The sequence below is a fragment of the Heterocephalus glaber genome, unplaced genomic scaffold (genome assembly GCF_053883595.1).
Source record: "Heterocephalus glaber isolate CG9 unplaced genomic scaffold, H.glaber_assembly_v1.0 deba00001447, whole genome shotgun sequence".
Classification (NCBI taxonomy): Eukaryota; Metazoa; Chordata; class Mammalia; order Rodentia; family Bathyergidae; genus Heterocephalus; species Heterocephalus glaber.
In genome coordinates this window covers 8,244,400-8,259,764 of record NW_028258299.1, presented here as the reverse complement: position 1 = coordinate 8,259,764, position 15,365 = coordinate 8,244,400, and the positions used below count along the sequence as shown (strand labels likewise).

The following is a 15,365-nucleotide window of genomic DNA, read 5'->3' as shown; positions in this document are numbered from 1 at the left end:
GTAAACCAGTAGGCTCCTCCACAGACTTCATCAGGTCCTGTGGATAATATCAGTTATCTCCTGAATGACCACTTTAATCTTCATAGCTTAGGACGAGTTCCCAGCCACTCAAAAAGAGGAGCTGTGGCATCAGGTAGCCTGAGCTCATGCTCTTCGGTTTTGTGAGAGAAAAAGAGAACAGAAGAGCAGTTTAGAGGACCTCTCTCAGCTAAAGTGTTTAGGACCTGCAAGTGTGTGTGCTTCTAAAGATTGCTTTCTCCACATGACCTGGAGCCTGGTTCTCTCCATTGTGTCACAGGGGTTTCCCATGTTGGTTACTTGAGAAACTTTGCACAAGAGACTGGATGGGGACCTCATCCTTATTTTATGATTTCCTGGGCAAGCAAGATTTTCAGAGTCCCACCTAACCCAGAGACAAGGTGTAATATTTACCTGAAGTAATAGCTCGTGAGTCCACTTTATAGCCTACAGAGTGCCTCCTAACACCTCTTCCCATTTCTAGTTAGAGGAAGTAAGTACCTCTTGTCTTTGGTGTTTTTATGTACAAACAATCATTTTCTAAAGATTTACAAGTCTCTAATACCTGGAAAGGAAAAAAAACAACCAAAAAGCCTCATGCTGCAGAAGTTGGCAGACCAGAAGAGAGAAAAGGAAAGCGAAAAAGATAAACTATGCTTTGAAGGGCAAGCTGTTGGGATAAATGGGGAAGAAGAAAGACACAATGATGAAAAGCCTTTTGGCTGAACTTACCAAAGTCCTCCTATCAATGTCTCTTTTTAATTCTTGCCACTGGCTGGCTAACCAAGAGGAAATGTCAGTGGGCTGAGTCTGAATGTCACCAAGGCTGAAATAAAGACCTAATCTCATACTTTTGCAGGTTCACTGACTCTCATCACAGAAGAAGAATTTTTAAGACATCAGTAAGATGCATGTGAAAGGTTTATTACAAAGAGACTTTAGGACAAACTAAGAATGAAGTGCAGGTGCTCAGAGAAAAATAAGGCACTTTATGAGCTGAGAGCTGGGTATAGATATAGGATCTCAGGGGTCTTGAAGATGGGTGACCTAAGATGTGTGTTCCTACTGTCTGTCAGGTTTCCTATCCAACAAGTTATGTCAGAATGCAAATCATTGAGCTGTGTTGGAAGTTGATATATGCTGCCCATCAATACTGCTATGTCTTTGAGGGTGGAGGAAGTGCAGTTTATAGGTGAAAAGGTCAGATCCAGAGCCTGAGTCATAGGCTTACTGTGTCTTTAAAACCACTAGGAACTTTTTGAATGAGTGTCCCAGAAGCAAAAAAGGCTTGAGTAACTTTTGTATCTTGAAGCTGCAGTTAAGTACAACTTTAGAAGTCTTGATTTCTAGCTGGGTTTTTTTGTTTGTTTGTTTGTTTGTTTGTTTTGTTTTGTTTTTTGGTACTGGGGATCGAACTAGGGACCTTGAACTTGCGAGGCAGGCGGTGACACCATAGAGCTAAATCCCCAGCCCACTGGAAGTCTTGATTTCTTTGTCTTCTTTTTGCCATGTTTTGTTTTATATTGTCCTCCCTAAATACAGCCCAGGGATAAGAGGGGGAGGCAGGTATTCACTCTGGAGCAGAGTGAGGAGGGTGGGGCGGACAAGACATGGGGACAAGAAGGCAGGGTGGTCCTGGGGGGGATAAGGCATGTCTGAAATAGGCACTGAAAGGAAAGGAGAGACAACTTTGATAATATTTCAACTTTGCCCTATGTCCTTGTCCTTAATTATCAGCTGCCCAAATAAAGCATTTTGATCTCAGTGTCTGGTCCTAAAGGCATGTAGATGCTGCTCTCCCCTGCTGGGCATCTGAGGGGAAAGTTCGAGGAGGGGCCTACACTGACTGCTTCTAAAAATGTCCAGGACTATAAAACACTATAGTCAAGGAAGTAAAGGAAACCAGAGAACAAAATAATTTGACCTTTTAAAATGAGAAAAGAAGGGAAAAATGGAAACAAAGTTTTTTGTAAATAGGGGAAGGGATAGAGGGGTGGAAGGGAGGGAAGGGTGATGAGGAAAAAAGACCCAAGATGCATCATGTACAGGTACAAATTGCCAATGACCAATGTGATCACTATGCATACCTAAAATGTACCAATAAACCTAATGGGGAAAAAATGTGACTCAGCTCAGATAGTAGCTGACTATTACGTAGACAGAAGATGACTTACATCAGATATTCCAGCTTGGTGGTGTTGTTCACTTTAATCCTGTGTGAAGGAGAAGAAAAGAGCTGCAATTCTGTCCTAACAGGCCATAGAGCACAACAGAAATTATTCTTGTCAGGCAGGCTGGGATTGTGATCCACAGCTCTGGACAACAGTGTACATTTGAGCAAAGTCCTTAGTCCACTGGCTTTGAACTTGACCAGAAAGAGTCAGAATATGAGAGTTATTAATCTTTCAAAGCCTCAGTTTCCTCGTCTATAAAGTGAGTATAAGAATACCCTTTTGTTAGGATTCATGGGAGGCACACAAGAGGTGGTAAACTGAAACAGCCCATTTCAGGGAGTTGGATCTCTTTAAACATTTGTTCCCTTTCTCATTCCTATTCTGCATCCTCATGAGCGGGTTACAAGAAAAGATGGTGATGAACTGGTTAAAGCAAGGAGTGCAGAATCTGGTCTTGAAATGGACCCAACCAGCCACAGATGTAAGCAGCTTTGTCTCTCCCACCATCTGCAGAAGGAAAGAGCCATGGAAATGAGCCCCTGCCCTAAGGTGCTCCCAGCCCCATAAGGTGGAAGGTGGAAGCCCTTCATTTGCACTGGGCACAGGCCTCCAGTGGAAGCCATTCTTATCCACTGGGCACGGACCTCCAGAGGAAGCCCTTCATCCAGCGGAAGCCCTTCTTCTCCACTGGGCGCGGGCCTCCAGCGGAAGGCATTCTTCTCCATTGGGCATGGGCCTCCAGTGGCCTGCCAACTCCTCACCACGTCCCTGTAGAAGATCTAACCACCCACCTGCCAAGAAGGTCAGTTCATGTTCCTTTGCCTACGTCCAGCAACATCCAAGAGCAGAGCCTACCCTGGAGACCATGCTCCTCAGATTCCAATGCTCTCCAATGGCTGAGTCGTCCTCACAATATGTGTTTTCACTAGGTAATCCCATTTCTCCAACCAAGCCTCCTGAAAGTCAGCTGTGAACAGATCAAGAAGCCACCCAGTGTGATTCCTTTCTGCCCCATATTTCAGTACAAATGTTCAAGTGAAAGCAAGTTAAGGGAACACAAATATTCCTTTGTGGAGCAGACTTGGATGTGGGCCTGTGGAGTCTGCTGAACAAATAAGAATAGAGCCCCAAGAAGACCAGTCAGGTCCACTGTGGGAGGCCAGTCATCTTTTTCAAAGAAATTTTTACTCTTAAGGGGCTGGTGGTCAACTTGCTCAGTGACCCTGACATCTCTTGCCTCCTCCAAGTACTTTGACTCAGGCTTCAATTTAGCTTCTTCAGTGGAGTAACCATCAATGTTCACCCAACATCCATTCACCTTTCTATTAGGGAAGTATTCACTCCCTCCTCCACCTTCAGTCCTAGTGTTAACAGCAAGTTAGACTTTAGCATGAGGACTGAGACAGCTACATTAAGAGCAAAGGAAATGTGATGTTTTTTCCTTTGTTTTATTAATCATTAGCTATAGATAAAATCCAAACAAGCTTATAGTTTCAAACTTTAGTGCCAAATAATGTAACCTTCTCAGAGCATGCCCCTGAAGTCTATGGATCGTACAAAGTCCATACCATGGTGAATGTTTAGAAAAACAATCAATCGTACAATCAATCTTATAATCTCAAAACAAACTAAAAGAAATTTTCCACTGTAAGGAAGGAAGTAAAAGGGAACTTCTTTCTGAAGTTCATCAAAATGGCCCCAGTTTCATTGTAAAAGAACAGTGACCTCACAGGAAGGAAATGATATTCCTTAAAGACCTATCTAATCCTGTACTTGCTGGAAACTTACTTGGTTGCCACTGTCATCTTGGCCCTTGCCCACCTTTGCACTTGATGATGCATCCTCTTTCTATAGCTCTAAAAATCTGTCACTTTGCAATCAATTCTATGTTTATATGACTGCACAGGTCTCATCTGAAACCTTTCATTAAAGGCACAAAGAGCTGAAGAGCAAATGTCACCTGTTCCTCGCAAAGTTACAACTTGGCTTCCCAGTGACACAAGTGCCAGCAGAGGTTGACCCTATTTTCCACTCAGAGGGTACCATGGGACTTGGGCCTGCCCCATCAGAGCATTACAATCCTTGGCTCTGACAACCAGATACATCAGTAAGAAAACCAATTGAGGGGCCGGGGATTTAGCTCAGTGGCACTGCACCTGCTTTGAAAGTACAAGGTCCAGAGTTCCATCCCTGGTACTGCAAAAACAAAAACAATCAAACAAAAAAGAAAACAAATTGAGCCCATAAATTCCAATGAACTTTTTGCTGGATCTCCTGAGAATGAGGCACGTCTATAAAAACAAACTTGACTCTGGGAAAATGCAAGCATGAAACTGTACAGGGCCACCATATAGGGAGGTGGGGGTGAAATCAGCACAGGAGAACAGACAAAGAGAGAGTATCTAATGGCAATGTTTGAGTTCCTAGTTCAAGCTATGCCTGATTTATCCCTGGAAGTCATTACTACATAAATCAATACATGTTTCTGTGTGATTTGAGCAATATGAATTGGGTCTATGCCTTAAAATACAGAGTTCCCATTAATACATTTTCTTTAGTCCTCTCATAATTTCCCACTATGAACATGGTTGACTTTGGTTGGACTCAACCTTCATGGGACTCTGACTCAGTACTCAGCTTTGTGCCCAGCTCCTCTTCCGTAACTCCCGTAGTGTTATTTTGGGTCCTTGGTTAGAAACTCAACTTTGAACTTCAGGAGCTCCAGAGCTGCCACAATCAGACAGCCCTGTCTTCATCTGCTGCAAGTGAGCAGTCACTGTGGAAAAATCTATCCACCCTATCTTAGCTCTCTTCTAGACCAGGCAGTCAGCTCTCTTCACTCAGAGTCTGGGCAACAGCAGGAAGCATCGCTCTGTACCCAAAGGGGGATTCTCTACCTCTGCCATTACCCAGTATGCTAGAACACCAAAGTGCCACCTTCTGAGCCACAGTGGAAAAGGCCCATGAGATTGTACGTGATGGGCCTGAGCTTCTCCAAGGTCCTGCTAACTAGATGTGCCTGTTTCACTCAGCCTGGATCAGCCTTGACAGACTGAACTCTAGCTGAGGCTCTGAGCAACCTTTGTATGCAGATTTCACTCTCACAAATGGCCACTGAAGATGGTCAACTCAAATTTTCCAACACATGGACAGAGAGAGCCCCACCTACCCTCCAAATCTTTCTCTTCTGTTTTGCTCCAGGCAGCAGAAAGAACATGCATTGTATGATTCTAGAATCCAGACTAGGATGGAGAAAACCACCTCTATCCCTTCCTAGCTCCACTCAGTGTCACTCAGAAAGCATCAGAAAAATGACTCAGAAAGCATCTATCTCACATGATAGTAGAGCTTCCTTGGGAAGTAAAGAGGGTCATAATCCCTTGATAAAATTGACAACCAAATCCAGAATTCTCACGGAGCAGGGGAAGTGAAAGAAACCTTTTTCAATGGTGGTAAGCACTCCATGAAAACCATTCTCTATGTGGTGCCAAGTCACTGGCACCTTCAGGTCTTCCAGTCTCTTCTTGTACAGGAGTGAATCGTCGAGGAGAAGATCATATTCACAGCTTACAATGCAAGCTTCTGGGATCTGAGACACTATGTCATCTCCTGTGATCAGGGGTGAGCATGTCCAGTGCAAAACCATCTTTGCCTCCAGGTAAGTGTTCTCATTCAGGGGCTCAAGGGGCCTGGATTGATACCCTCTCTTCTTAAACCGCTCTGGAATGTTCTCTGCACCCAACCATTTTCTGTACTTCTCCCAGATTTCTGGAGGCAAATGGCCACCTCTCTCAACTGCACTTTTCCAGGAAGGGCTGATATCCATGTGATGACACCAACAGTAGAAAACAAAATTCCATGTGAGCAGTGGGATGTTCCTGTTCTGCTGGTAGGAAGGGGACTGGAAGTGTAGGGCTTGCAGCATAGCGTAGATCAGAATATGAGCACGAATCTTGGGGAGATCTGGACGGTTCACAAATATTTGACAAATTAACGTTGCCACACCCCCTCCCACACTGTCACCACAGAGAACAACCCGAGCTGGATCCACTCCATGTGCATCTAAGGACTTCAGGAAGTGGATGGTGGCTGCTATGCAGTCGTTTGTCATCACTGGAAACTTATACTTGGGAGACTTGCGGTATCTGAAAAGGAATCAAGGCACATAGTTTGTGCTCATCACCCCAGTGAGGCCAAAAATATCTGCATCTAGCATCTGTTAACCCAAACTCATTCGGTTAACGTTCCATGTTGAAATCTGAGCAGATGGAGGTAGATGTGAGGCTTAAATGAAATGATAAAGACAAAGTCCTCATTATTTAACATATAGGCTTACAAAGTGGCAGCTCCCATTCTTACAGTCTCAGTGCCCTACAGGGGACAAGTCACTTTTACAAGAGCCCTGTCATCCAGCTGTTGGGCAACAGCTTACCCATCCCCAACACCAGCCTCATCTTCCTGAGCCTACCTAATGTTACTTCCCCAACTCACACCTGTCCCTGCTTCCTGCCTTGTGATTCTTATGAGCAGCTCCAGGCTTTCTTGGGTTTTGACTCTGATTCATCCTACCATGCACACAGGCTTCATGGGGGGCTTTGTAGACTTATTTTCCCACCAGAGGCCAGCAGATCACATACGGGACTCCTCCAAATCAGGTATGCCCACTCTAAACCAAGGCTGTTTGTGAGGGATATAAACATGGCATTGCTAGACTTCATTGCTCAAGAGATTCCACACAAAGCTAGATTTTCTAAGAAATTTCATCATTTTTAAATGCTGGTCATAATTCTCTGTCTCTGTCTGTCTCTTTCTTTCCTCCTCCTTTTCTCTCTGACTGACTCTCTCTCTCTCTCTCTCTGTCTCTCTTCTCTCTCTCTCTCTCTCTCTCTGCCTGTCTCTATTCTGCCCATCCATACATCTTAATTTTTTTATTCTCCTCTACTAGCTTTGCCTCAAGAAAGCTGGGAAACTTACTGTACTCCACCAAGGAGGACACACGGACACCTGATATTTCTTTACTGTGTGTGCATTTGGAAGTCTACTATGAAACTCTACTAAGTGGAATTGCCCTAGATGCTGATGTATCAGGCACCAGGCAGTAGGCCTGGGAGGGACCAGCTCAGGTCACCCCTGCCCAGTGTTCACCAAGGCCTCATAGAGGTCTAGGTTGGGTGGGTAACTCTTAGAAATCAGCTAGGAGACAGGTTGGAGGGTTTTTTTGGTTTTCAAATCTTTTTCTTGTGCCCTTGAATAGCTCTCCACCAAGGGAGATCTCCTTATAGGTAGTTGGAGATGAGTGTGACAATGCTTGAGATGTCTTGGTGATGGTGTGGGTGTCACTGCCATTCAGTAAAGGGAGGTGCACATGTCTAGAATCCACAGGGCTGTTCTGATCAGCGAAGAGGTTTTCCACCTCCAAGTGCTCATGTGGGAAACCTCCATACCAAATCTGCGTAAAGAAGACCAATTTCCACCTGGCTCCCAAAGACCAAACTGCAGATACCTCCACTCGCACAAACCCAAAGTCCACAGGCATAGAAGAATTCCCAGAGCTTTCCACTCTTCTTCTCTCCTCCCTTCTTGTCTTCACTTCTCACTACCTAGTCATTCCTCCTGGTCTTTCTTCAATCCATTCAATATTCCCACTCCATCAACGGAAATCAGAACTGCTGGACCCCTGGCGTGGGCCCTCCCCGTATACTCACTTAACTGCCAGAACCACTGAGTCACTGTTCTTGCACAAATGTGAGCAGAAGTCATGATGAGTTTCTGGAACAAAAAAAAGGTTCATCACACTCATCAGCAGACCAGCTCTGTGGGTTGGTTCTGCCTGGGTTCAACAGACTTGCTTCTAGGTATAGATAAACATCCTCTCTACTCATTACTTCTGCTCTGGCCCTTGTGAACAACTTTCTCCATAATGTCCACACCCTGATCCCTCCTGAAAGTCATTAAAAACATGGAAGAGGCTATTTGGCCATAGAGCACAGTGGTTTAGCATGTAAGCTTGGGATTCACACAAATCAGAGTGCAAAATCCAACTTTGCTTCCTTTTTTTTATTTTGAAAGTTTGATATCTACAATAGTGTCCTGCAAGTTTCTGAACATCTCTGAGACTTGGTTTCTTCATATGTAAAATGAGGATAATAATAATATACCTCACAGGGAATTGGAGCTTAATATAATATACATACGGGCTTTGTCTAAAATGCCTGACATGTAAATATTAATAAATATTGCCTATCACTGTCACTTGGCATACAGATGAAACCAAAATTAAATCCTTTATTCTCAAAGGCTACCTATCATAAAGGAGTCAGATTCCACACATTAAAAGCACTGCTGAAACCAAAGGTGTCCCCCTGCTTCTGATTCACAGGGAAGAAAATTAAGATAAAATCATGTGTATTTTGAATTTTCCTTCTTATCAGTTTTTCTCAATCTTTGGTGTTTCTGTTTGTCTGTTCCAGAATTTGTCTCAAGTATACCTGATGGGAAAATGAATAATGCATTTTATTTATTTTTATTTAAAATACCCCTATTTCTAAGTAAATACAGGTGACATTTACACAACATATACTAAATGCCACTGCATGGTATTTTAAAATAGTTATTCTTACGCCATATGAGTTTCACCTCGATAAATATATTTTTACCTGAGTAAATATTTTTAACTCAATAAATATATACAATTGGGTATTGTGGTATTGGGGATTCCACATCTGCAGATTCAACCAACTGTGGATCAGAAATGTCCCCTCCTAAAACAAATGTGTCTGTAGTGAACACATATGGGTTATTTTTTCAGGGCATCATGATTCCCTAAACAATGTAGAATAATAACTATTTACATAGCATTTGCATTATATTAGGTATTAGATGGAAGTTGCAGGTGATTTGAACTATATGGGAAGTTATACATAGATTGTAAGAAAACATGCCATTTTATATAAAAGATTTGAGCAGGTATGGATTTGGGTGCTGGCAGGGATTCCTGGAACACACATGTGCACACACACACATGCACACACACACACACACACACACGTGCACATGCACACACAGTAATTGAATAATAGAGTAAATGTTTAGATTTTTAAAAATTATTACAGTAATACACACTGATATTAACTGCCTCAAAATTCTCCCAAAATACTTCAATCGGCAAGAACAAGGGTATAAGTGTGTTTAAAGTGAAGGGGAGTAACTTGAGAGGGGTTGATGGCAATGTGTCTTTTACTGTAATAAATTTTTAAAACTTTAAACATTCATTATATATGTTGATCATGCCTCATATATATTCTATTTTTAGAAAGAGTCATTGATTGCATATCTACTCTCAGAATGATTTGGGGCCCACTGACTGCCTGGCATTCCCTGAAGTAATAGTGAACTTTAAGCCCAGAAAGATAATCATTTTTTTCAAGCTTCTCCAGCAAGGTCCCACCCATGGTCCTTCAAAAATCCAAGGTAAGACTCTTACTTAAGCTCCCCAGGACAGTTCCACCGCCGTGATAGAAGACAACACCAGGTCTGGGACTGCTTGAAGGTACCTCAGGCTTGTACAGCTTTACAGGGATTGTCCCAAAGTGGAGATCTGTGACCACAACACCTGGATGCTTCTTTAATGGGGGCAGATCATGCATGAAACTGACAAACTCTGTTGCATGACAGATTCCCAATTTCTCAAAAATCATCCCCTGTTAGAGAGAGAAGAGAAAATGGGTCAAGAAGGGATTAAAAAGGTGTACTTCACTTCCTGCCTGCAATCTGGCAGCCACACCTGCTCTCTCCAGGTAGCCAGGAGGATCTTGGGAAACAGCAGTCAGGTTGGGCCATGGGACACCCCGGCACCCTCAGAGTTCCTATCACACCTCCAGGAAAATCCATGCTTATGTGGTCCCAGTACCAGCCAGCCCCTCCTGACCTGTTCTCCCCAGACACTGCAAACCAGGCTGCTGGTCACCTTTGCTGGTCCCTTGACCTGGAATGTTCCTGCCACTATAGGGCTCTTGCTTCACCTCAGCCTGGACATGTCATGTCTTTCTAGGGGTACTTCCTGGGCCTCCTGTGTTTGTTGCTAACTACTGTGGTGACTTTTTCATTTTAAGGGGAAGGGAGAGTTCTTATCTTTTGGTCATACCTATTGAAATATTTTTGGATAAAATAATATGGTATTCATGACTTTCTTAAGCAAACAGAAGCTGGGCATGGTGTCACATGCCTATAACTCCAGCACTCTGGGAGACTGAGGTATGAGTATCAAAAGTTGAGCCCAGCCTGGGCAATTTAGTGACTTAGCAAGACCATGTCTCAAAAGAAAAAAGAAAAAGAAAAGCAGAGCACGTGGCTCAATGTGAATGCTCTAGGCTTAATCTCCAGTACTCCTGATTTATTACTCGGTCTCCTTTGGGATATGACTAGACGGTTGCAAAATAAAAAATAGACAAACAGAGTAGGGAGTAGGCATTTCCAGTGTTTCCTATCCATTTTCTCTGCCAGGCCCCTTTTGACCAATATCTGTGATTCTTTTTGGTGAACAGTTGCAGTCCTGCTCTGACCATAGCTGGTTGTCTTCCTTCCTATGAGACAGAATGCTGCATTTCCAAGAGAAGTTAATCGTGAACATGGGATCATTTGGGTCCCATCCAAATTCACAGGCCTCTTACATTCTGTCCCCAAGGGGTTGAAGAACTCCAAGTGAATAAGCCCTGCTCTTCCTCCTGCACTGTTGTTTTTTCTGCTACTATTGGCCTTTGTACAAAGCTGGTTATTTTTGGCTTGTTTCCTTGTTCACAGCCAGTCCTCCACTCCTACTGCCATGAGACTCTAAGTTCTTTGAAGACAGCGACTTCCTGTGATTTTGTCTCTCTCCCATTATTGAAACTGAGTCAGAACCATGGCATATAACAGTTGTATAGTCCATCTTTGCAGAAAAATCAACAGTGACATTATTTATGAAGGGCTCACTCCTTGCCAGATATTGTAACATACGCTTCAGATGGATAGCTTACCTCATGGAATATCTGCAAAATGCCATGGAGTAGGAGATACTATTTTCCCTTATTTTGTAGATGAGAAAACTAAGTCATTGTAATTAGGAAGTTGCATGAGTATAAAAATCAAGGCCAGGCCAGAAAACCCACAGGACCCCGTCATAGTGTTTTGGAAAAGTAGACGCTGGAGGTAAGAAACACTGTCCAGAGTTCTTCCCTGTCCAAGATCTCTCTTTTATCATGTAAAAAACTTAACACAAATATGTTCAATACTCATTTTTTCAACCCTCTGGAAAAATACTGTAAACCCATATAAACAACATCCATACCATTGTCACCATGACCTATTTGCAAGTATTTTAATGAATTACACATACTGGCAACAGGAAATAAGATGAGATTATATTACGTGAACAGTTTCTCAACTCTCAAACACAACATATTGAGCCTAGGACTTTTGCACTAAGCTACATCCTCAAGCCTCTTTATATTTTATTTTGAGTTAGGGTCTCTCTGTGTTGCCCATGATGAGCTTGAACTTGTGATCCCCCATCTCTTCAAAATTGCTGAATAATAGGCATGGGCCACTATACTCAGCTCATAAATTTTTCTTAAAAGTCATATCTTATTCATCTTTGTGCTAATGTTCTACTTTGCTACCTATCTCTTTATTTTGTTGTTTGTTGGCTCTAGCTAGCACGTCAGTAATCACTGGGTGCAAAGATTCAGAAAAATTCATTCCTCTCTTTATAGATTCACAGAGTGGTAAGAATTATAAAGAAAGTGAGAACAAGTCAGGGAAGGAAGAGATGTGAGCCTTTTTTCTGTTCACAGTAGTTATAGAACGCTATAATTTGGATGTTAGATGTCTCTCAAAGGTCCATGCCATAAAGACTTAGTCCTCAGGTAGTGGAATTTGGAGGTAGTAGATGCTTTGGGATGTGGGACCTAGTGAGAAGTCCTTGGGTAATCGGGGGCATGGCCTTGAAGGGGGTTATGGGTCCTTAGTTCCTCCCTCTTCTGCTTTTGTTCCTTGGCCTTAAGATGACCAGCTATGCTTGGCCACATGCTCCCACCATGTGAGCTGCCTCACCACAAGCTGAAAGCAAGTAGGCCAGCAGAATATGAACTGAAATCACCAAAACCATGAGCAAAAATAAACTTTTCTCCCTTTAAGTTGATTGTCTCTGATATTTTCTAATAGTGATGAGAAGCTAACACACTGAGAAAATGAATCATTCTTTGAGTTTTGTGGCTACTGGCCAAGTCCAGCTTCAGAAACATGGGCAGTGGCCAAGAACCACCCAATAGGGATTCTGCAGGGTTGAGATGTGCTATTAGCCTCACCAAAGTCTAGGTGACATCAGTGTCAGTTTACGTAGAAGCTTCTGGTATGTGGAGGAGGCACATAAAAGGTGTAGGAGGCAAATAAAACACAAACTCACCCATGTTATCAGCAGTTGGAAAATGTAGCTAAAGATCCTCAGTTTAAAGGGTTGGTCAATCCCTGCAGGGATATCCACAGTTGCAAGTTGGCTGCAGATAACCCACAGCCCAACTCCCAGTGAGAACACACCGGCTGCTGTGAGGAGGGTCAGAGCCACAGTCATCATGCTGTCTTCACCCCAAAGGATGCTGAGTTGAAGCCGTGCTAAGCTCTGGCCATTTAGAACTGTGTTCTGAGGCCAGCAGACCTCCTCCTTATATATCACCACCTTCTCTCCCCACCTCTGAGGCATCTGCAACATTGGCCCAGACCTGTGAGTCACAGACCAGGTGAGGGTGTGGCTTTATATCAGGATCTGTACCTAGGACAAAGACGCTCATATAGCTTGGTCCAATTGGAAATGAAAGCTCCAGAAGTCCAGTTTAAATCCTGGCCCTGCTCCTAGATCTTACCTTGGGTAAGCCAGCAAGTCACCATGGATGTCACATACATGACTCTCCTCACCTGCCCTCGACCTCATAACCCATGCTCTAATTTCACTAGGACTGCACTTCATGTTCTTCAGGTACTGAAGGCCATGCCAGGACCTTTGAAATTGTTGTTCTTAGTTATCGTTTCCCCCTAGACCTGAATTGGGCTCCTTTCTTCCTCTCGTGCAGTTCTCAGTTCAGATGTCACCTTCTCGGTTAGGACATCCCTTCACCCACTGCTTACTTCATCTCTACAGCCATTATTATTGCCTGAGATACTATATATATCACTTGTCTCTTCACTGCCTATAGAATATGGCCTCAGGGAGGACAAGAATTTTTTTTATTCATGGTTTTATTTATTTATTTTTCATTAAGTTTATTGGTACATTTTTGTCTTGTGCTGTTTTGTCTCCAAAGACTGGATCTGGGTTCTGTTTTTTGCATGCTGAGCAAGTGTCCACTGAATGACAGATGAATAAACAGGCTTCGTCCTTTTGTGTCTGTGTGTGTATCTTTGTGTGTTGCTGTGTGTGTCGCTGTGTGTGTATCTGTTTGTGTGTGTGTGTGTGAGTGTGTGTGTGAAGCAGGAAATGAGACTACTTGCTTTCCAGGCAAGTCAGAGTTCAGTCTCCATTCACAATCCCCAGTCCCACGCCAGTGGTAAAGCAATACAATGTCTTCTGAGTCCCCTGCTTCCTCACTCTGGTCACAGAGTAGTGGTTAGAAATTAGGTGGTTAGTAGTGAGGAGATTTTATGACCCAGGAGCCATCTGGCAATGTCTGGAAGCATCTCCTGTGAAAGGCAGGGGCGGTACTCATATATCATAGACAGATGCCAAGGGTGTTACTAAACTCCCTGCAATTCGTTCTTCAGGCCCCACAACAAAGAACTATCTGGCCCCAAATGCCAAGAGAGCCAAAGTTGAGAAACCCTGAGTTAGGATCACTTGGATTTGAAACCAGGCTCTGCCAAACACCAGTATTCTCACCAAGAGAAAGTTACTGACACTCTCTAAGCTTCCATTTCAAAATCTGAAGAATGGCAAATTACTGGCCATCTAGGATAATATGTTCAGGTTCATCTGCTCGCCACTGATCAAATCAGTGATCAAAGGAGGCCGAATATTTGAGTAAAAAAGGAAAAAGGATTTATTCAAAGCCAACTCTGAGAAGACCAAGGGGCCCATTTGCCTCAAATCACCATCTCTCCCTGAACAAATGGGCAAGGGTCTTTTATAGTAAGGAATAGAGGGGAGGGGAAGTACAGGGAGAGGATGCAGATCTCCACACCTGCTTTGTGACTCTCAGCCATCTTTGGTTCATCCCTCCGTATTTGTGGGAAGTAACCTGGCCTCCAACCTCCTGAGGGGTTCACATCTTCATAGCCTGCCACTTCTTTTATGCCAAGGGGAGGAAGCATTGGTTATGTGCAGCTGGCAGTAGGGTTTGGAAAAATTGTTTATCTCTAAAAGAAAAAAATCTAACTTTGCAAGTTCCATTTTTCAGTGTTCCTTACATTATTAGTACTGCTTCTCCACTGGGACATTGAGTTCACCAAGCACAGCAACCTATGTAAAATCGTGTGTGTGTGTGTGTGTGTGGCATGTGGGAACATTCAAGAGATGGTTGAAAGCATTTTCAAGTGCCTCAGGGACCTCTTCGCATGCTCACCAGAACTTCTCTCTTCCTTGTGGGCACACAGAAGAGCAGCATCCTAATCCCCAGTGTATCTGGGTTGGACCCAGGATGCATTCTGGTCAGTGGGATGTGAGTGGGGAAACTTTGGCTACTGCCTGGCTGCAGAATGTTCCCAAAGTCCTTTATGCCTTCTCTCCAAAAGGGAAGGACTCCTGAGGCATGATCCTGAGTCAGACCTTGATGTCACATTCCCTTCCTCTGCCCGGAAGAGGACAGCCCAGAGCATCTCTGTGAGATGCTGCCAGCTCAATTTCTGCTACTATATGTCATACTCCATGCTTACATTGGCTACCACCTTGTCCTGTATCGTATTCTCCCAACAACAGAAAAATCTAGATCTAGCTTAATTTTGCATAACTCATGCTTATGTATTTTTGCTTTTATCCTTTTATTATAAGTAACTAAGTTAGAAATTAATATACAGTCAGAGAGGGACTGGGCCCTCAATAAAGTCACCACAAAAAATGAAGACAACAGAACTGTGGCTGGAGGCGCATCTGAAGAAGGTCAGACCTCAAGATGAAGATGTCATGTCCAGGTCTGCATGCCTCCCTAAGGG

The 15,365-nt window shown here is 43.4% G+C and overlaps 1 protein-coding gene across 1 annotated transcript; it reads right to left on the bottom strand.

The window, feature by feature from the left end:
* Positions 1–1,417: 1,417 nt before the first annotated feature.
* Positions 1,418–12,944, bottom strand: Aadacl3 (arylacetamide deacetylase like 3). Its single transcript, XM_004863520.3, has 4 exons — positions 12,634–12,944; positions 9,676–9,892; positions 7,898–7,961; positions 1,418–6,337 (listed from the first exon to the last, which is right to left on the bottom strand). The coding sequence occupies exons 1-4, from the start codon at positions 12,934–12,936 to the stop codon at positions 5,563–5,565; spliced, it is 1,359 nt and encodes a 452-aa protein (XP_004863577.2). The 5' UTR covers positions 12,937–12,944; the 3' UTR covers positions 1,418–5,562.
* Positions 12,945–15,365: the final 2,421 nt, after the last annotated feature.